Source organism: Cyprinus carpio, chromosome A13, assembly GCF_018340385.1.
Source record: "Cyprinus carpio isolate SPL01 chromosome A13, ASM1834038v1, whole genome shotgun sequence".
Lineage (NCBI taxonomy): Eukaryota > Metazoa > Chordata > Actinopteri > Cypriniformes > Cyprinidae > Cyprinus > Cyprinus carpio.
In genome coordinates, this window is record NC_056584.1 from 1,443,558 (window position 1) to 1,466,524 (window position 22,967).

The 22,967-nt window shown below is 40.0% G+C and overlaps 1 protein-coding gene across 1 annotated transcript in view; it reads right to left on the reverse strand.

Annotated features, from left to right (window-relative positions):
* Positions 1-650: 650 nt before the first annotated feature.
* Positions 651-22,967, reverse strand: part of LOC109112381 (dystonin-like) — a 114,695-nt gene continuing 92,378 nt past the window's right edge. The window contains exons 62-85 of the mRNA XM_042768356.1: positions 20,910-22,378; positions 14,145-14,306; positions 13,641-13,811; positions 13,375-13,541; positions 12,825-12,984; positions 12,313-12,639; positions 12,096-12,180; positions 11,614-11,855; positions 9,781-9,987; positions 9,165-9,284; positions 8,972-9,079; positions 8,667-8,885; positions 7,643-7,846; positions 7,121-7,352; positions 6,810-7,036; positions 6,608-6,730; positions 6,164-6,265; positions 5,490-5,591; positions 4,914-5,087; positions 3,743-3,898; positions 3,457-3,654; positions 2,594-2,722; positions 1,930-2,100; positions 651-776 (exon numbers count right to left, since the gene is read on the reverse strand). Of these exons, the coding sequence (XP_042624290.1) occupies positions 651-776; positions 1,930-2,100; positions 2,594-2,722; positions 3,457-3,654; positions 3,743-3,898; positions 4,914-5,087; positions 5,490-5,591; positions 6,164-6,265; positions 6,608-6,730; positions 6,810-7,036; positions 7,121-7,352; positions 7,643-7,846; positions 8,667-8,885; positions 8,972-9,079; positions 9,165-9,284; positions 9,781-9,987; positions 11,614-11,855; positions 12,096-12,180; positions 12,313-12,639; positions 12,825-12,984; positions 13,375-13,541; positions 13,641-13,811; positions 14,145-14,306; positions 20,910-22,378 (5,381 nt within the window). The remainder of the gene's footprint in view (positions 777-1,929; positions 2,101-2,593; positions 2,723-3,456; positions 3,655-3,742; positions 3,899-4,913; positions 5,088-5,489; positions 5,592-6,163; positions 6,266-6,607; positions 6,731-6,809; positions 7,037-7,120; positions 7,353-7,642; positions 7,847-8,666; positions 8,886-8,971; positions 9,080-9,164; positions 9,285-9,780; positions 9,988-11,613; positions 11,856-12,095; positions 12,181-12,312; positions 12,640-12,824; positions 12,985-13,374; positions 13,542-13,640; positions 13,812-14,144; positions 14,307-20,909; positions 22,379-22,967) is intronic.

Genomic DNA, 22,967 nt, shown 5'->3' on the forward strand with positions numbered 1-22,967 from the left:
TTCTCATAATATAATAGATTGCATGAGAAATGTATTATATTATGATCACACTGTAGCAACTTATAATGCAATCACAGCTGATCAAGTAAAACAAGCATATAATGAACTGTGAAACAATGTTTAAACTGGTAACAGAGTCCTTGTTACAGTTACTGAGGAGGGTTTTTTTAGGCTATACGTTGTATACAATGTTGGTATATAACAGTATGTATACATTTTGTGGTCAATTTAAAATATATTTATTATATTTCATATGCTTATGTATTTATAAGAAGTAATGCACAACAACAGCAACAATAATAATAGCATTAATATTTTTAAAGTTACATTTAAAATTACAATTATTACAGTTATAATAATAGGACAATGTTTTAGTGAATTGTTTTATGTAATACATTGTTATTACATTATTAGCTTAGGATTTTATCAAGTTTTATGAACATTATATTACATTAGTAATTATTACATTACCCTTTTTTTTTTCCTACAATGTTTTTACGCAAAACGAGCACAGATGAATTGTTCACAATAAGATCAATAACATGCATTTAAAAAATAGATGGGGTGAGTTTTCATTTCATGCTGAGATTTAGCAATAATAAGATGAATTTAATGAATTTATGGGATGGATTTTCTTTGAATGTTGAGGTTTAGAGGATGAGGGAGGCAGGGGAGACCATAGTGAGGGTCTGTTCGGCTTGCGTCAGCCAGTTAATGAAATCCTGTAGTGAGTTATGGAAGTCTGTGGCCATCGCCAGAGCCTCCTCCAGTTTCACCTATGGCCGATCAAACACAAACACATCCTTTCATCTCAGATTCATGTACAGGGACAACTGTACATCTCCCAAAGTATGAAATAAGCAGTTTGGCTTATTGTAGAGAATCAACTAGTTTGACAAAGGAAGATGAGGATGGAGAAATGTTTGGGACAACTGGTTTGTGACCATTCCTTAGCGCTTCTTACTAGAGCAAGACACTTCTTGATATTTTGTGAAATATGACGGCTATTTTGGAGTAGTTTTCTCATGTCACTGAGGAGGATATGAGATATCAAGGATATGAGGAACTTCCCTTGCACCGCTGGATCCCAGTCACTCAATGATCTCATCCAGCAGCATGTGACTCAGCGCATGTCATGTGATGTCTGGCTAGCATCACAAGTGAGGAGGTATATTTGTAAAAGCTGCAAACATTCAAGGATGACTTGACTATCACAGACGAGGTTCTGACAAGAGCGTGTGTGGTCAAATTCCTGCTGTAAACAAACGTTTTTGCCAAGTCCAGATTCAACTCAGCAAAGCGACCTAAATCAAACATTACATTAATCTGACAGCCAGATCGGATTTGGACTTGAATATACAGTATGCTTGCAAATTTTGAACTTTGATAATTAATTCAAGCAGAACTGAATGTGTGGCTATTATTTACTCACCTATATATATTTTAAGAATACAGCACTCAAGTCTTGTTTTTACACTACCTTACTTTTTCAAGGTGCTTTCATTGAGTTTTTGGTCCATTTTATAAGTTTCATACCATATGTATTCATTGTATGGAAAAGAGAAGCGTGTTCATCCTTTAAATCTTCTACTTTTGAGTCATATACAGATGTGGAAAAACTATAAAGGTGGGTAAATGATGACAGAAGTTTTGTGGTTTACTAGTGGTTTATTCCACTTCAGCAACTTTTTAGAGACCACAGACAACTCTACTTTGTTCTGTAGTGATTTATAACTCACTTTGGGCTTGTGCTCGAGTGAAAAAGAATCACTCAACTGACCACATCAAAGCACAACAGCTCACAGATCTGATATATTCAGCTACTTGAACATAATCAGCCAACAGCCGAGTGATGACGAGGATGAGTCAGACTGACAGGAAGAACACAGAAAGCCCTAACAGAGTAGAGGGAGTGAATCAGACTCTAACCTTCCTCTCTGTCACTTTGGCCTGAACACATTCCCACTTCTCCTGCAGGTTACGTAGGTCCAGTTCAGTGGTGCTGTCTTGACCCTCAGGAGTCAAGGTCAAAATCTGCTGCCCTCGGTCAAGAAGTTGCTTATATATTTCCTCCTTGGCTTCCAGTGTACTGCAGAGCTCCTACAAACACACAGAGAGACATTGTGTTTACTGACATACATTGATTATTCAATAAGAGTTAATTCTGTTATTTAAGCATAAATATTTTTTTACACATCAGCAGAAATCAGAAAGTGTGAAAAGTCTATAAAACGTTTCATAAAAACTGGGACAGAATTTTTTTTTATTGCACTTTCATACAATTAGATAAAGCTGTTTTTGTTAGTTTTAAAGGGCAAGTTCAGCCAAGAATTAAAATAGTCAACATTTAATCCCCCTCGTATCATTCTAAACCTGTAAGACTTTTCCTTCTATGGAACACAAAAGATTTTGGAAATCATGCAAGACTATTGTGATAAACATTCTCTAATAAAATGCTTAAACCAAAATAAGCAAAACTGTTCTCAATGACTAATGCATAAATCTATTAATCACAGTGGTTGAGATGCAAAATAAAGATTGTGTTGGTTAGCTCTCCATACGTGGCGGATCTGTTGTAGTATTAAACACATACCAGATGGGTGTTAAGCTGCTCTCGGGCCGTGTCTGGTAAGCCTCCGAGGGCCTTTGATGCTAACAGCTGACGCTCTGTGTCTTTCAGCCACTGCTGCATGTCTTCAATCTCACCATGGAAACCTTGAGCCTGAAAACAGATCAGCCAGCATCACAACAATAGAGTCGCACATTCATTCCCGCCGGCCGGAGGGGTGAGATTCACGGAGAGAGGCTTGATTAATGAGCACAGATTATTAGTCTTAAAAATGGCAAGTTTGTAGGAAATCTCTCAATTCTGAAACAAGAACAATGGTGTCTGGACTCAGAAAGAGTAAGCATAGACAATAAACAACAATACATTTCCTTGCTCCCTGTTTTATGTGAAAAAAAAAAAAATTTAAATCTTGATTTTTTTTTTTCAGAAGATTTCCAGTATATAGAAAAATTGTGCATTTTTTATTAGTAACACTTTAAAAGGATTGACATAGGTATCATTTTATATTAATTATATTTAATAAATTTAACATTGCTCTTCAGTCAACTCATTATTAATTATACATATATCAAAAATTCATTTTTGACATTTAAATCAAAATTTGGCATGTTGTTTTTTGTCATTGTTTCTACTTAATTTGTATGGTCAATACATTCAACATCAGCGTTCAGTGTTCACATCTGAGCAAACTCTTTGAGTGAGAGCATGTGCGTGTATGGACATATATCGCTTTACTGCTTCTCTTTCACATTCTTTAAGATTAAGAGAGGACATTTTTGGCCTCATGTTGAGAACATCATCAATCATATCTCCATTTTAGGAAACGCTCAGCCTCTGAGATTCCAGAGGGTTGCCAGTTCTCTGGCTGGCTTGTATTGGCTCCTGACCTGCAGCAGGGCGCTGTCCAGAAGCTGTCTTCTCTGCTCAGTCTTCTCCAGGATAGTCCTCCAGCGCTGGTTGAGGTTCTCCAGCTTGTTCTGCAGACCTCGCGCCTCCTCTCCAGCGCTGGAATCAATGAGGTCACTGCCGGCCTTGTTCACCGCCTCCACCGTGGTCTTATGGGCCAGCACATCATTCTGCAACACCTACCCAATGGAAAGAAACGGGGATACGTGAGCTGAACAATGCTTGTTGACATCTGAGAGGTTCTGTGACTCAACGACTGTGACGTACGTGGTGCTTTGCGAGCTCGATCTCGATGGCTTTGGGGTCGCCGCAGGCCTTCCTCTGTTCATTAAGCAGCTCTTCAGTATGAGTGAGCCAAGCCAGAAGTTCATCTAAAGCATGCTGGAACTGCCCTAAAGCCAACAGCGCTCCCTCCAGCTTGTGCTACAAGAGATCAGGCCACATAACAGTCACAATAATGTTATGAATGCACAGGTTAGTGAAACATCAAGTATTGTTGACAAGATCATCTCTATCAGGGCTGTGAGTTTGGGGCTGGACTTCTTTGGATTTCTTTAAAAACAGTCTGCATTGCTGGAAATATGTCACATAATGGGGTAACTTTGCTGTGTATTTGTATAATTATGTGGTAGACATTATGGTATTGTTGAGTTTGTTGATTTATTTACTATCTCCACTTTTTTTTTTTTTTTTGTTGCAATTATTCAGCTTATTGTATGGATAAAATTCAAGACGTTTATATTAGTAGTGGAATTAATCCATTGTGACAGATGCCCCTTTTTATATTTGAGCCCCTGCCCCTGAGAAACTCTTTGCATGGCCATTGGATACATTGGATTGATTTTAATAACTATAATGTACTTGAAGTGTGCACCAAGCACTAGGAAATTACAAGTATCAGATTGGGACTCTGAATCGGCAGATACTGAATATTCAATGACTTGGATTAGATCGGGGGCACAACAAACTTGATTGGGACATCCCTATCCAAAAGCCTTTGTCCAATTTCCTATGAAGGAAGACCTTTGACTATCTTTGTGTACTTTGCAATAGGGTTTTGTTGTTGTTGTTGTATTCTTTATTCTTTACTACTGGTAAAGAATTAGATGGCATTTCTATAAATGCTTTAATTTCCCTTATTAGGATGGCAAAAATGGCACAATTAGAGGCACAATTAAACTACAGTTATTGTAGTTATCTAAAAAAACTACTTAATATGATTTATCAATAAATGCAACAAAACTGATCCTATTTGCACACATTTATGCTCTTTCTGATTACTGATTTTTAACAATCCAATCAATTCCCAGTGGATAAGATCTGCTACTCTTTTGAATATCCTGTTGCACCCTGGGATAGATCTCATTACAGACACTAAATGGGTCATGAACAGCGTTTCGCATTGATTTTAAAGTTTAGATCCTTCTCAGTGTCTGACCTGTCTGTTGATGATCTTTTTATCCAGGCTGTCCCAGAGCATTTTCAGCTCATTCATTGGCTCCAGGATGGAAGTGCGATCAGCTTCCTCTACCACCTTCTTCAGCAGGAGCCCAGTCTGATGGTTCAGCCTTTCCATCTCGATCTGTAGCTGGTACGCATCAGCTTTGAACACCTTCACACACATTACACGATGCACTGCATTAAGATTATCCACTAAGTGGATATTATGATTTTTGTCCTCCCTGTTAACATTCACTAAAGACATATCTGACTGTCTTTATAATAACATACGCCTATCTCTGTTACTAGTAAATTCTTGCAGGAATTATGTGCAAATAAAATATTGAGCTAAAAGCATGTTAATTCACCTACAAGCCAATGGTTAAACATTTACAATTGTGCAGGTTCAAACCAACTGTTGTGTGGTCTGTCAGCTCAATTATACTCATGAAACAATCAAAAATGAAAGAGGCTGGAGATAAATAGCTTTGATTTGAATCCACTATGACTTTGACAAAAAGCAACGCTTCATGGCTATGGGAGAATCTCCCTCATGCAAGCAGTAAATCAATACCTTCAGCTCCTCAATCTGTTGTTTCACAGTCTCCAGGTCCGTGCCCACGGGCGACATCAAATCCAGTTTGCCTTCCATAATATCCACTGAGTCAAACATGTTCTGTCAGGGAGGAGAACACTATTGTCACAGGCTGCACAACATCCGCACCTTGCATCGAGTCGAGTTTCACTTATAGCCCCAATACAAATGTGGCTCAGGTGACAGTGAAAATGAACAAAACTAAGCCACACCTAAACCAATTTTATTCATATCTGGAGTTTGGGGAAAACAAGTACAACTGGTTAAGATGCACAATGATCCCTTATAAGAGTCTTTCTGAGAATAACTGAGAAATACTGTAAATCTTGAATTATTCAGCAACCAGCGTGAATCATTTGCTTAGCATGATTAAAGTTGGGCACGTTCTTGATCTGGATACACTATGAAAATGACAAAAAGCTATTTTGCTTTCTCTTTCAAAGTCTCCGCGCACCCTCTTGGTTCCCGCTTGGGCTGAATCACGTCACATGAATCATTCATTCAATTTAGTTTTTTCCTTCATGAGCACATTCAGCATGACAGGAGGTCAGACTGTGCTGACTATCTCCTGAAGTTTCTTATTGACTGAATGACCAGTCAGATCTGTGGTCAGAGTCATCAGGAGTGGAGTGGTCAGTGTGTGTCATATTTACCTGGAGACTGTCCTGGAACTGCACTGCAGCTTGCATGGCTTCCTCTAGAGTCTCTACTCTCTCTTTCCAAGCCTTATTCAGGGTTTCCCAAGCTGAGTTCACCTGCGGGACGAACAAGATGTGGTCAGACATTACACAGTGTGACGCCAACTCTGACTCATCCAGCACTTCTGTTACACCAGGAACACTGGCATCCCGGGTATAAAATTAACAATTCAACAAAATTACCATCACAATTTATCTTCTGTAGTATGGCTTTATTTTTGTATATAATTATTTTATTCGTTCACTGTTCAAGTCCATGGAAAATTTCTAAAAAAAAAAAAGGGGGGGAAAAATAATAAAATACACATAGTTGCTACAGTTTGTACTAGAATGGTATTTTGACATCAACTATGATTACGTTTTTCTAAAGGTGCATTTATTCTCCTATGACATCATTACCTCATCTATACTTTTCTTGATCACTGGTTTATCAGGTTCTCCGCATGCTGTCATAAGCTCCGCCCCCAGATTCTGGACCACATTCAGTTCCTCCTGCAGCCCGTCAATCTCTTCTCTAAAGCCCTGTAAAGCAAACCAATAACTATGAAGATGTTGCACAAAGCTGAATGTATATCAAACATCCTGCTCGAAGCTTCCAGACCTCCACAGACTCTTGCTGTTGCTTGACTACTGAAGGATCGACTCCAGGCTCCTCCAGCTCTTTCAGCAGATCATGTGTGTCTTTGATGGTTACGATGAGAGCGCAGTGATCACACCAGAACTTCTCGGCTAAGTCCATGACATCCAGGAGCTTGGCCTCTCTTTCCTCCAGAAGAGCTTGGATGTCATTCCACAGAAACACCATCTGGTCCAGCTTATCTTGAACAGCTCAATCAAAATAGACGTACGCATTTTATCACACTGCTTTAAAACCGAGTAGTCACACAAGCCCTGATCCCACATGCCCATTACCTTTGGCCGAAAGGTCCTTGTCTGCTCCTTCGGAGCGAGCGATCATCTCCTCTCCTCTCTGCTTGAGGGTCTCATAGGATGGCTGAAGTTTCTCCAGGTCTACATTCACCGCTTTGTTCTCCGATATCTGCTCTCGGATCTTCTCCACCTCAACAGAGATGGATGGAGGCTGGCGCAGGCGTTCAGCGATGCGCTCCAGAGACTCCAGCATTGGGTCTATCTTATCATGGAACTGCAGAGATCATTGACAAGCAGAAATGTTGCATACTTAAGTCTGAATGGTACAGTAGCAACAGCTTGCTTCCTTTTTTTAATGGTGAGAGGAACATTCAAGGGATAGTTCACCCAAAAAAATCATTTCTGTCATTGTTTACTCATTCTCAAGCTGTATGATTTTCTTTCTTGTGTGAAACATTTGGAGAATGTGGGTAACCAAACAGTCAATGGTCACCAGCAACTGTGGTGAACTATCCCTTTAACCAATCCTACAAAAAGGCAGAATATCACTCCAGTGAAATGTACCTGAGTGGATTTGGAGATGGCCTCATCCAAGGCAGCTGCTCTGTGCTTGACATCGACTTTCAGCTGGCTGTACAGTTTTTCCGCGGCCTCGTATTTCTCTCTGATTGGCACCCCTTCAGTGGGACTCAACTCCACAAGCTGAGGTCCAGTTTTATTCATCTTGTCGATGTGTGGCTTGTGCTCTGCTATCAGCTCCCTCATTTGCTGAAGACGGAAAGTTTAACATCATCAAAATAAAATGCAGTGGATAGTTCATAACATTATCACCCGAAAGAGAAAATCTGTTAAAGGTCAAACACAATCTTACAACATATCACGCAGATCTCGAATAGCATCTGTCTGGCCACTGATGTACATAATACTTTATCCTCTTAGCCATTCTAATGAAGCACTAAGCCATTCGAGGCGCTGCATTACCGTGATTTTGCAACAGTTAAGCACAAGGCAAAAGAGTAAACCATCACACATAAAATCACAGTCTCAAACAACATATTGCTTTAACAAAATACCCTACACAATATATGCATAACAAATATATGGCAGAAGTGTCCATATGTCTACAACTTCTTACAATGTGTCTACACTGGAGGAATCACCTTGTCACTTCGCATGTACAAAAAAAAAATGTGCGCATCACAGCGCTGCTTATGTGTGGTTGAATCCGACTGAGAAAATAGTCTGATTCAACAGTTTACATTTACTGTTCATCTGATTATTTCAGGTCAACACCACGTCAATCAGATCGAAAGTCATTTGGATTAGATTGATTTAGGTGCTTACATGAAGACATGAAGAAAAAGTTCCAATTGGATTAAGTGATCAATCTGATTTTATACAGATTATGTGAGTGCATGTAAACATAGCTAATGTTCATGAACATGAACCCATCAGCTGTAAGTGCAATGCTAAAAACAAATAAAATTTATAGTATTTAGTTCATATATATATATATATAGACATATGATGAGTAGTGTCCATCAGATAAAGGAGTTTTAATAACTGTTACAACAGGTGTATGTCTTACCCTCAGCTCCTCTTGTTGCTGTCGAAGCACTTCGTACTCAATAGCCGGCTGGGACAGCTGAGTGAAGGCAGTCCTCGTCTCCTGCAGCCATGGCCAGAGTTCATCATGCGTTTCCCAGAACTGGCAGGCCAGAGAATGAGCTCTCTCCAGCTGCAGACAGCGCTCCGAATTCAGCTGACTAACCACATTGCATTTCTCTGACAGTGTCTGGAGCTTCATCTGTATGACACCACAGTCATTTTAGTCCTGAGCCTCTGCTGTACACAGCTTAAGATAAAATTCTTTATATATTTTCCTTTATTTACCCTCAATGCCTGCTTCTCTGCCTCATCTTTACTGTTCATAATGACCTCGCTGGCCTTCACAATGTCATCCACAGCATCTTTATGTCTCATAATGTCCATGGAGAAGCTCTGGGGGAGAAAGCATGCTTTAGACACTGTGTACTTTACAGCATTCTGTATGTTTCTGCGACAGCCACATGAACACACGACTGACCTTCTGAGCCTGTAACTGAGCTGTGGTGTGCTCCGGCTCAAGCCTGACGTCCCCAAGGCATGACAACTTCCTCTCTGCGTCCGTCAGCCATTCAAGCTCAGTGGTAGCAGCCTGCTCAAACTGCACATCAGAAAAAAAGAATTCATATGTGACTGTCCATGTCACATTCCCATACACTTTTAGTTTTACATGCAATTTAACATAGATTTAATTGACATTAAATGTTTTTTAATGTATATATATATATATATATATATATATATATATATATATATATATATATATATATATACACATTTAATATATTTAATTTAATAATAATAATAATATATTTAAATTATATATTATATATTATTTTAAAAACTCAAACACATGAACTCATCGAGTCTTCTCAAAGCGCTAACAGACTATTGTGATGCAAATGTAATCAATCTGGGTCACACACTCCATTAGTATATTATGTAAACACCATCATGTTTGGATGACTTTAAAGCACTAAGAATTAGCGGTTGGCAGCAATCACAGGTGCTTCATTGTGTGCTTCAACAAACTTCACTGGGAATCTTCCTAACAGAAGAGTGGTGTTATTTTCCCAAGCAGCTGAGAACCACCGTACCTGCTGGGATTTTAAGATGGCAGCTCCGGTCTGGTCTACATGCTGTGTAATGGCATCGCTGGCCATTTTGTAGCGCTCGTTGTCATCTGTGACCATCCTGTCCAAGCCTTCTCTTGCTCGCCATGGAACGAGTTCCAGCAGAGCGCTGCTTACTTCATTGAGAGAGTCAACCAGTGGCTTCTGATCCTTAACCTCCTTCATCAGTGTCTGGATGTGCCAAATAGAGAAGTAGTGATAAACTGATACATCCACTAATTCTGACAATATTTGAATATTGAAATCATAAACACTTTGCATTTTTAAATATTATTCTTTAAATATTGATGTTTCTTCTGTTGTATTTTTTAATTAAATATTTGTGAAGAGTTTTTGGTCATATGCTATTTTGCAGCACCATTATTACAAGTTACATGTACTTAGTGGTAACACTTTAGTATAGGGACCAATTCTCACTATTAACTAGTTACTTAATAGCATAACATATTGGCTGTTAATTAATATTATGCATTTATACAGCATGACCATATTCTACATCCCTAATCCTATCCAATACCTAAACTTAACAACTACCTTACTAACTATTAATAAGCAACAAATTGGGAATTTATTGAGGCAAAAGTCAAAGTTAATGGTTTGTTAATAGCGAGAATTGGACATTAAAATAAAGTGTTACCACTACAGTAATAAGAGTAAATTTTGAATAATAACAAGCAACTAATTCACAGCCAAACCCCAACCCTTTAGTAACGTGTTCTTAATTAATATTACTCGCTACGTATTTGTGTTATTACGCTGTAACAATGACACCTTAAAATACAGTGTAAACAAGTTAATTTTTTGCCAGTGTCTTATTTTCCTCAATTAATCTGGATTACTTATTTAGCATCAAAACATCAATGTTATATTGCCATCAACAGGTCATCTATCCGGTTTTAGATCTGACAAGCCCAGTTTTCAAAAATCATGTCTGGCTACCAGCCAGCCTTGGGCCGGATGCTCATTTGTCACACAACGATACATTTTAGACACAAAATTATCAATATCAACTGTTTTGATATATTCCGTCAATAAAAATAATTAAACAGAGTCCACCAGAACTGCTGTTTCTCTGATCAACATAGTGGTGTTTTGTTCCTGAATGATTCAGTGTATTTGAACAAATCAGGCGAGTTAATGGATTAATGACCCACTCATAAAGACTGTCACTTGCTTCATTCTTGAATGAATCACCTGTTTTAAACGAACTGCTTGAATCAATCAAACATTAATTTCATAACATTATTTATGCAATTGTAACTGCAGTGTAAATGCATTCATGGCATCTCTGAGCTGCATCAAACACATCTAAATGCCCCTTCAACTGCAGTTTCTGTGCCACCTCTGCAGTGCAAAGATGGGCTTTGTTGATACTGATTCACTTTGATTGGAAACATCCCTATCGTGTCTTATAATTCTAACTGTTTTTTGAAAACATTTAAAAATGTATAATGTACATAGATACACACTCCATTAAAAGGAGTCTTTGCAACCACTTCATTGGACTTACATTGGATTTTAATCATGTTTGATTCAAAATCAGCTTTGCATTATCTCTTTCTCCTAAAATGTATTTTTTACACAGCTATAAAATTGGATTTCATAGTCCAAATAATTTGGTCTGGCAAATCTAAGCACAGTTTGAGACTTCTAAAACTATGAAGAAAACAAATGAGGGGAAGACTTAAAATACTTAGTTTGTTTGGCATTTTAGATGCTTAGCAGAAACACTTGAGATCTCAGTTGTGATTTTTTTTTACCTATGGGTTAAATTGCAGCTGCAGTACTGACACTTACTTTCTGCCTCTCTTGTAAGTGAGTGAGCTGCTCTCCAACCGGCTCTTGAGCTGTAAACGTGGCCAGCTCAGACTCTACCTTCTCCAACCAGGAGTTCAGCTCTTCATGAGTGTTTTGCAGCTTTGTGGCAAGAGACAGGGCTTTGTCCAGAGTCTTTGAAACATTGTTGCTCATTGTGTTGATCTCTGAATACCTCGTCTTTATTCCATCTAGTTTGCCTTGGATGACGACAACCTCATCGCCTGAACGAAAGTGTGCACACATGATACAGACATTCACATAGTTTCAGAGCATAGAAAACATTTAATCTATCAGGAAACCTTCTAAATGTTGACTCAGGTCATGCAAATATATATATATATATATATATATATATATATATATATATATATATATATATATATAATATATATATATATATATATATAAAAATAATATTGCATTTTTTACATATTAGAATTTCGGGATTTTTTTAATCTCACCTGTGGTCTGTTTCAGCAGTTCTAACCCATTTAGGATGGCCTGTTCAATATTTTGTTTCCTTAACTCAATGTCTTCATGAAGAGCCTGGACATTGAAACATACATCAGTCACCAGCATCTTCTGACAGAGTGATACAAAATCATACCACACCACTGAGGACAGAGAAATGAAATGAAAATGGGAAGGAAGCCTTAAGAGGAGGAGCTTGTAAAGTACCAGCTGCTCAGCATGCTGTTTTGCAAGCATGGCCGTCGTGTAGTCTTGGATCGAGACTTCGCTCAGTATGCCATGCACCTCATCGAGCCAGGTCATTAGGGCCACTTCATCCTCCCCAAAGAGCTGCGCATTAGCACAAGCCTGCCGCAATAACTCGGCCTTCTGGCGGCAATGCTCCTGCAGCTCGATGTAGCTGCTGTGCATGGTGTCGATCTTTGCCTGCAACAGCTCCTTGTCATCCACACAGCTGAGCGTCCGTAGAGACTGGCCCAGACTCATGGCCTGGTACAAGATCTTACCATGGCCCAAAACCTCCTCCTCTAAAGCCTGATTACCATGGAAGTCACATGACCAGGGTGGGGAAACCATAACAGAAAAAGAACGTGTCAAATGAGAACACAAGAACAACATAAATGCAGGGGAAATGGGCAATGGATAAAAAAGTAAAACATGATGGCAAACAAACTAAACATGGTCATGGTACTATACTGTCGCTACAGACGGTTCTGCACCTTATGCTGAGAAATTTGCTCCTCTATCTTGGACGTCTGGGTGCCGATGGGCTCGGAGTTGGCTAGTCTTTTTTCGGTAGCTGTCAGCCACTCCGTCAAAGGCACAAGGGTCTCATGGAATTGCTGTGCCACCACCAAAATATTCTCCAACTGCTTTTGTCTGCCAAAAACATTGCAGTTAGTTTTATGGCTGGACATGACTGGGTTTGATTACACTGTACCGACATAAAACAAAGTACTTTTTTTTTTTCATTATTGACACACTGTTTTCCTAATTAATGTTGTTCAGTTGCTTTGACACAATCTGTTTTAATTAAAGCGCTATATAAATAAAGGTGACTTGACTTGACTTGACTTTACCAATAAAAAGACAAATTATAGCTTATGAGCAGAGTCGGAAAATAAGGAACTTGTATAGTAGCTTTGATTCATTTTAGGATTTTTTATATTTTTATGCTTTATTCTCAAAACCTGATAATAGTCTATTCCTATTTGACTATCCAACAATGGGCACTTCATTTCCAAAATAGATTTGTGTTAATAGTTTTACCTGCTCTCAGCTTTCTTAAGTAGGGCGTCCCACCTTTGCCCCAGGCATTCAATCTCTTTCGCAATCTTCTCCTTATCAACAGTATCAGCTAAATTGGTCACCTTCCGTCCCTCCGTCTTAATCAGCTCCACCGTAGCTCTCCGGTCATCCAGCAGTCTCTGCAGGAGCTAGACAGAGCCAGCAGAAAGAATACAGTGATGTGTAAAACCAAAAAACAGTTTACTAATTCTCATAGCTTTAGTATATAATGAATTGGGATGTAATGACTTCTGTTCTTGTATCTGTGCTTTCACCACTTTGAATTCTGCTGATGGAGCTTTCTGATTGGCCACCAGCTCCTCTGTGTCCGTGAGCCAGCTGAGAAGGGACTCCAGTGCATCCTGGAACCTGCCACAGTGCAGCAGGGCTTCATGAAGCTGTGCAGATCGCTCTGCAACCTGAGGGGATCAAACATACAGCAGTTTTAAGGAAACTACCTTAAAACTATAGCTTGGCATGCTAGAAATTGGTGTAGCACCTCACATTACGCCGCTTCTTATTATAAAACCTAGCTACACTATTTAACAGACTAGTCTTAAACTACTGAAAAGGTATCACTACTTGTTAGTTACTCACCAACACTGGCAAACATTATGATTGTTATCAAAAGATTATGAGCATTCCAGAGTGCAGCGGACAAAAAATCACGCGATTCATACATGATATTTGCTATTGATATCTTCAACTGAAATGTAAACCCATTTTGAAACTGGATGAAGAGTGGGTCTTACTTTTTTGTTGAGGGTGTTCCATCTGGTGTTGACCTCCTCTAGATCATGATCAAGTTTTTTGGTGCTGGTGCATTTGGCAGCATTTTGGATCAGTGCCTGGCCCAGAGTGTTCAGTTCCTGCAACTGGCTCTGCAGCGACTCAATGACGTCCTTGTGGAAAACCTGTAAGTGATAAATACAGAAGAACACTGAAAACCCATAGAAAAATGTAAGCAATTCAATCTTCATAATATTCAAGTAAGCATTAAATAAACTCCAATCCCCTGAGGTCACTCTAGCTTAGAACACTATATGGAGTTCTCAGATAACAGTCAAATTAGTATTAGATGTTTCTCTTGAAATTCATTAGCAGATAAAAACAATAATAAAAGACTTGTCGAGATCCAGTAAGGGTACCAAGCTAAAAAAAAAAATGTGTACAACATACAGTAGCTACTACTACAATCCTATTCTGGGGATCTACATCCAAAACACATGCTAGAGGCCAGCTAGGTTGGCCTTTTCAGCAGGGTAACAAGATATGTTATAGCAAGCAGCCTTATAAGGTGAGGCTCTTCCACTGAAATGGGCACTATGTGCACTCTGACGCCAGGCAACTGGTTGTTGTGAGAGGCTGCGACTCGGTTACAGCCAGCTGTGCACAATCACAACATCTTAGTCACTGACCAGCAATCACAATAAACCTAATTCAGCTTCTCCTAATCTGATAAAGGACGAACGGCACTAGCCAGCCTCCCAGGAAACACTAATCAAACGATCAACATTCGCCGGCTATTTTGGGGTACCTGGGTGGAAGGCAAGGCCACAAGTTCCATCTGCGAACATTCGGCTATGGATGTTAATAGACTCTCTATGTCTTCATCGTCCACGTGTTTTATTCCATTGGAGAAACCTGCCTCCCTTTCAACTAACAACAAGAAATCCTCCAAGTCTGCCATTTTGGAGTCCGTAACTCTTTGCTCGCATTCATAACACTTTTCGTCCTTGGTTTCATGTTGTTCTTGATTCTGCTGCCAATGTGAAAGAGTCTTTGGTTCTATCACCACAACACTGAGCAGCTCACAGTCACCCTGCAAACAAGTGTCTTCAGGAAGTTCAGCTGTGGGTAATTCCTCATATCCTGAGAATGTTGTGGAGTTGTGTGTTTTACTACTTGACTCTGCCAGCATCCTGACATTTATAGCTGAACAATCGCTATTAGAAACAGTGTGCTGACCCACACTGAGGTCCGAGCTGTATGTATTGTTACATGGTTGGCTTCCAAGTGTTGATGCATCTGTGTAATACAGCGGAGTGGGTAATCTGTCTTTAAGTGGGGAGAAGGGGAACTCTTCCTGACCAGAGCTGAGGGAACACCCTGGCTTCAGGTCCCCAGATACGTGCACCCCCTCAGCAGAAGAAAGGCTTCTTGTGCCAGGCCCTGGTCGCCTCTGGGTTCGTGGGTTTCGTTGTTCTCGTTCCACAGTGGGACTACACAGACCCGAGTCACCTTCTGAGGTAAGAGAGTTCGTCATACTGCTTCCTCTTCCCACTTGACCCATTCCGTCGTTGCACAGCGTTCCGCTGCAGCTGCCGTACTTGCTGAGGTTTGCGGGGGCGAAGGTCCGCCAGGAACGGCGATGCTGTGCCGGCTCCTTTTTCTCGCCCACTGGCAGTGGCTTACACAGCATGGTGTCTGCACCCCGGATAATATCTCCATTAAGTTTCAAGCCATCGAACACGACCCGCTCGTCAGAACGGACCGCATCCCTGCTGCGAAGATCAAAGCTACTGGAGGTGGCCAAGACGCCATTCCCACAGAGTGCGCTTATGTCCAAGTTCCGATGGCTATATGGTAAAGTGCCGACTAAGTGCCTTGAGGTCAGGCTGCCCTTAGAGCCCGAGTCGATTTGCTCATTCAGACGCACTGTGTCATAAATGGACCTCTGAGGAACGTAACAGTCATCGATGTTGAGGTCCTCCTCCTCTCCTTTGCCCACACAAGAAGGGTTCTGCCGCAGACAGTCTGGTCTACTCAGAGGTTTGCCCATGATGACTTATAATAATGAGGTAAAGCTTTTCAGTGCAACAATCCCTAACAGACACGAAAACATCAAAGAAACTTAAAAAAGGCAAAAGCGATTCTTTAATTTTGCAACACTTTACCCCAAAGAAAACGTGAGAAAATAAATACAACAGTAAATAAAACTATAGACTTTTTATGAATATGTGTATTAATATATACAATTTAAAACCAAAAATTACAATACCACAAATATACTATCAATTTTATAACATGGTGAAAATAAAGTTATTTGTATTTGTTATTTCTAATACACATCACTTCTTCCTCTTATACATCCTTTTCCAAAATGACAATCCTGCTGGTTTGCATTTCTCCCCATTGTCACAACTTGTCATTGTTGCTTGTTTCCTTAGTTCTTTATAACTCCATCACAGTCATCATCCAGTGCTTGGAATTTTAGAATTTCCTGAGAACTCCTGTACAGTTATCCACACAGAGGTATCCCGTATGCATAATGCTGGCATATCCCGATACAAATCCTCAAATCTGGGAAAACAAAGTCATAAGCTCCAGGAGAAACAAAAAGCCGCTCCTGCTTCTCTTGTGGTCCAACAGGCAATGACAGACACCCTCCTGGCACAGGGCTCAAGGCCCCGCCCCCCTCACATTATTCAAGCAACATCTGCCACAGCTCCATCTGTGCGGTGGCCGGCTCATGCTGATTGGTAGACGCTTGACCCTCTTTTAATTCTCCCCTTCTGTCTCTGTGTCCCATTTGACTTAACTTCTTAGTGTGCTTCTGCTCTGACAGCAGCTCTCCTCCTCTTGTCAGGGGAGGGCAGAGAGAGAGAAAAAAGCTAAGCTACCAAAGCGACCGGCACTCTTTCAGATGACATCACACAAGGCAGAAATAGATATGCTTTCCGCTCTCTTGCCCTCTCCGTCCCTTGTTTCTCCTCCTCCCTGCCTGGTGTTTTGGAGCCACAGAAGAGCCTGTAGTGTCTCATAATTACAGTGGAATGCTGAGGGAGGAACTAGATGTGGGTAATGAAACACCGTAACCTGTGCCAAGTGCATGATAGGTCTTTTTTCATGTCAAGTGGACAAAGTGGGAGAAGCAATGGATTGAAGGGTAGGCTGAATAAAGAATGTAGTTTTGTTTCTGGTACTTGTCAACTTGTCATATAATCTCTGGATACATTGTAATGCCACGACAGTGCCCTTCAAGTGAACTTCACAGTACATATGCTCATTTTTGTTGGGCCCTACATAGGGAACAAGGATTTGTGTCAGTCACTGAGCACCAGCTCAGTTTTTAGCTGAAGTTGGCAATTGTGCATAAATAAAAACAATATTTTGGGTCCACTGCAATGCCATTATCATGTCCATGCACACTGCAGTTAGCATGAAATATTGCAAATGTAAGACTGAACTTAGTGTTTGAAGGGAGTAGTGAACAGCGTGTAGGTGTCTGAGAATCAATACTCTGCCTCTGTGTTAACAGAAAGAAAACTCAGGAAGCTGGCAGAGGTGAAGAGGTGAAGAGGTAATCCAGGCCGTGAATTAACAAGAGCAGAACATTTGTTTTTATAGTTCCAAGGTCCAAGATCTCTAATGTCTCTGAGATGTGTTTACTGCTGCTGACGCCACATAGATGCCTCATGAAGCAAATAAAAGGGATTTATCTTTCTATGACACCATTTATTTGGATGAACCTGACCATTTGCTGTGCTTTACAGCTGCTTGATTTTGGGGCCACATTTATAAAAACGAGCAGAATTTCGGTGTAATTTGTTTATGAATCCCTTCTTATGTAAAATGTGACACTTTATGCAAGAATGATTTTACAAATAATTTACACATAAGTTTGTGATCCTTGAAGTTTTGACCAACCATTTGCACGTGGCAAAAACATAGGTGCATGAAACCATTCATTTAAAACCAGACGTGATGGGAAACAATGGCTGTCTGTCCAGAGAAACAGGGCAGGGATGTTTCCCCATCCAAAAAAAAAAAAAAAAAAAACTCTGTCAACAAAATCTCTCACCATTCACACGAACAATACCCACAGGCACTGAAACGCAGAACTATTATTTAGAGGAGAACAAAGGTTTCGTTGAATAAAAAAAAAAAATCTCTGAATATATTCCTCAAGCACTCAAGGGCTGAAATCCTTTGGGCCAAAAACGTTATCTCTCTCTCTCTTTGTAAACATCCCATGCAACATGATCGCAATGAAATAACAACTTCATCATACTGCAACAATGTGCATAAGTTCTAGTGCTGTACTGGTGGAGGGTTTCAGGTTCCCTCTCGGGCGTTTGTACAGTGAGTCAGGCTGATGAGTCAGCTCAACACTGGGGGCTTCACAAAGGTGCCTTTCCCATCATCACCTATGGAATTACGAACAGCTATGATTCAAGAGCCAGAAATTCCCACAAGTTTGGAGACATTAATGTCATGTCTAAGCAGAAGAAAGACTAAGAAAACTAACAACTCTTCAATTTCCAAACATGTCCTGCATGTCAGCGTGTTGTGGGTTGATTTCCAACATATGGCTTAAGACCTTACATATTAGGTTTATTCACAAATAAATCCAATGAATTGAAGAAACAAAAAATAAGGTTAAACAAACAACTTCATACATTTATATACTTAAATGACTGAATCAGACTTCAAAAAAAAAAAAAAGCAAGACAAATCTATGCCTGCCTTTGTGTTTCATGATCTGATTCATTTTGCTGAGTTTAACGGCCATATCAGTGAGAACAAAGCTGATTTTCCAGCAGCAGCTGATGTAGCCGTGATCACCCATCCAGACATTGAAAAGAACAAAAAGAATGGGGGAGACCGAACAACAAGGGGCCAAATGATCGGCCGAACAGCAGCAGCTGATGCTTTACAACAGAGCATGGATGTCCATGGTGTGATTCATATGCATGTCCAAATATAGGTTAAGCTTCTTTTAGCTTCAAGCTTTTAAAGGATTTCTGGACAATGTTTTATCGCAATTTAAGTCTTGACAATGGTTTTAACCAGGACCAATATTGTAAATATCACAATGTTGGGTTCAGCAGGTTTTCACTGTTGTAATAATATACCAATATTATCCATCCTAATATTTCCTTTGATTTCGCTTTAGTAGTAATTAGACTATAACAAGGACAGAGAAATCTACTTCAAGTCTTTTGATTATGACAGGAAAACACACTGCGTTGCCATAACAAAAGAAAGGAAAAAAACATTTTGCTCCAGTATTTAGGGGAATAAGCTAAATTTTTGAGCATCTGAACAATCCAGAAATTCCTGCAACAGCATACTTTTGCAAATGATGTACCACTTGAAATATGTAGTCAAAATAGGTCTAAGACAAAGATGTAATTTTTGAGAGATGAAGTCAACTTCTCAAAAAATATTGTTAAGCTCTATCATTTGCATCTGTGGCGCAAAAATCATTTCAATTCATTCCTCAGTTTGTAAAAACAAACCAAAATCACTACAGTGAGACAAACAGAAATTGTTGCACACTACACACTTCTGCTGTGAGCATATAATTTTCAACAGATTTTTTTTTTTTTAATACAAATAAATGATTTTATGTGGAAATTAACAGCAAATTATTTACTGTGGTAAATGGCAGCAAATTATTGCCTGTGGTAACAACAAAGTTATAATTTACTAAACCCTGACGTTCATTTAAAGGCATCATAAATATGCATTAAATGCAACCAAAACTAAATTAAACACTCTAACATAAAAAGGCTGAACGGAATCTTTTCCTGTAGTGTAACTAAATTAAGAAAAAAAAAATTAATAATAATTAGCTTGCAGCTAAAAATAAGAGAGCTTCAAAATCCTATTGTTCGCAGTTGAATGGAGAGGCCTGCTTGAGTGCTAGCTAACAGGGCAAGGAGCAGAAGTCAGACCCCACTACCTTTCACTGGGCTGCTACGATACACGGCACCCCACTGGCCCCCAGCTGGCTCGCCGCACACTGCAACAATGTCCCATCAGCTGACGCTCTTTTGATAGCGCTGGATGTTCATGGACATACTGAACTGTCTACAGAAAGGTCTAACACGTGGCTTACAGATCAAAAACATCATAACTCATAAGAAAGATCCTCCTGTAAAACTCTGCTGATATTTCAATAAACAGTTGCCCCCTTTTTTAAATGTAATAACTTTCATACAATACATTGAATAATTTTTGTAAAATGAAATAAGGAGAAGTGTAATTTCTGTGCTACTAGTGGCACCATATGTAATTACAGTCTGGTTGGTTAAGTGGCCAAACTAGGCCCAACATACAGAAACAACACTGGCTCAACCAATGGTGTGTGTTTGTCTGAACAATGGAACACTGTGGGAGTAACTAAAAATAGTTTGAAGACGTTTTTGAAGAGTTTTTGCGGATGTAAATTAGCAATGTTGCTATATTCCCACTTGTTTACATTCTGTATTTTATACAAATGTTCATTAACATGCATTTTCCCATTGTTTATTTTTTACTTATTTTTATTTAAATGTTTTTTTATTACTTTAAGTGATGCCTTTTGAGGATGATGTCATCTGGGAATAAAAAAACCATGTTGATTTACAGTAATGTTATCTCATCACTTTTTTTCATTAAACATGAGATGGACAACTTGCACAGTTCTTACTCGCAGTCTATCAATCCTTTCAAATGTCAGTGACTGCTACAGATCATCTAGAAGGGGTACAGAACAAGGGGAGACATGTAATGAATCTTAATATTACCTTGAAGGACTCCAGTTGTTGGTTAATGACTTCTGTTTCCAATCCAACAGGCCCTTGGGACTCCTCTTGTTTTTCAGCAATGCTCAGATTGTGGCTGAACTCCTGTGCCTTGCTGTAGAACTCCTCCAGATGACTGAGGGTCTCCTCAACCTGTTCTCTTCTACCCGTGGCTCGGTCCATCAGCTTTCCACACTGCTTGCCCAGGGTTTCCAAGTCTCTCTTCAGACCCAGGAGATCTGGTGAGGCCTCTGACTCCAGCATCTTTTTGCACCTGTCTCTGCCGTTGGCCGTGTTGGTCATCAGATCCTGAAGTCTAGCAACAAAGTCTTTGATAGTGCTTTGCTGATCCCGTAAGGTGTCAAGATCCCTGTCTACAGGAGCCATCCCATCGAACTCATCATCCAGGTCTGTGAAGTTTGCAAACATTTCACGAATACTGTTCTGGAATTGTCCAATGCCCTGTAGTTTGTTCTCCAAGGTGGAGCAAGCATCCTCTACCTTTTTGGTAATTGACATGTGGTCTTTTTCCAAGCTGTCTGCCTGAAGAAGAAGGTCTGTTACACCTTCTACATCAGAGGCATCTACCACAAGGCTTTTTGCAACATTTTTTAGATGCTCAACCTGGTTGTGGACACCCTCTAAGCTGTTCTGCTGAGCCTTCATGTTGGTCAGGTTCTTATTGCTGTAGGCCTGGACACCCAAAGCTGAGTGGGAATCGAGCTGTTTCCTGGCAGCCTCCAGCTGCCCTTTGGCTTCTTTCTGTAAGTCGTTGAACTCTTTTAGCTTCTGTGAGATATTTTCTAATGATTCTCTTTTGAGCGTTAAATCTTCTGTCAGCTTATCAACTCTTTTACCAATAGCTACCTTCTCCTCCCTAACTGAATCCCCATCTGATGTGACTACCTCCAGGAGGCTGTCTACAGCTGCATTCATCATCACAACTTGCCCTCTATGCTTTTCAACGTCTTTCTGGATGGCCTTCAACTGCGAGAGGGAGCCCTCGATCTCCACCGAATTCGCGCTGAGCTTCACATTCTTCTCCCTGTCTTCAACCTCTTGCACCCATGAGCTCAAATTCTCATAGTGTTCTTTGTACTTCAGTGCCCTCTCCAAGGCCCCTTGAATCTTTTCTGCTTGCTCAGCATTACCTTTCTTCACATCGTGCCAGCTGGACTTCAGAGCAGAGAGCTGTCCTTGAAGGGCCACCTTTTCTGCCCCCTCCGTGCTCTGGAGGAGAGCTTCTCCCTCTTTAATGATGGTGTTATAGGGTTCTCCATGCTCACTAATGGCCTTTTGAGCAGCACTGTTCTCCTTGAGACTCTGTTTTAACTTCTCTGCATTAGCAGAGATGGGCTGTGGCTTACACTGCTCCTGCAAAGTCTGATTCAGCCAGGCTTGGAAGTCCTTAGATGTCTGATGGAACTGCTGGGAGCTGGCAAAGGCTGAGTTGAGCTGCTCAATCCGCTTTCCTGGTGGACACAAGGTAAGATATAAGAATGTTAGATAAGCAGTCTCAACAGTTGTCACAATTATGTAATACTGTGTCTGAGCAGGGCATAACGTGACACGTCTTGATTTTTCTGCAATGACTGAAAGCAAAAATGCTGTGTGAAGAGCACAACCAATTGGAACTTGACTGATGTCTGCTATGGATCTACAGAATGTGGAGTTTGTGGGGACACCCAGCGCTATGCAACAGAAACAAAATCCAAGTATATCTTGTCATAGTTGGATAATATTAATCACTTGTCACAACTTGACGTGGTTAACAGTTTACACAGTGTTTGTTCTCTCTCTTTAGGATATAAATTTTTAAGGTGAATAGGAGTGGTTTCAGCATTTTGGAAATATGCATGTATAATCAAGCACAGGTGGGATCTGCTGACTTTTTGCATATTCCACATTAATTTTGGGGAGGATCGGTGGAATTGATTTAATCTTACTAAACTGTATTCAACTTAGCTGAGGAACATTATCAAATTAGCCAAAAAAAAATTATAAATGAACATGCACAGGTCGAAGGATGCATATGACTTTATGAATAAAGGGCATTCAAAT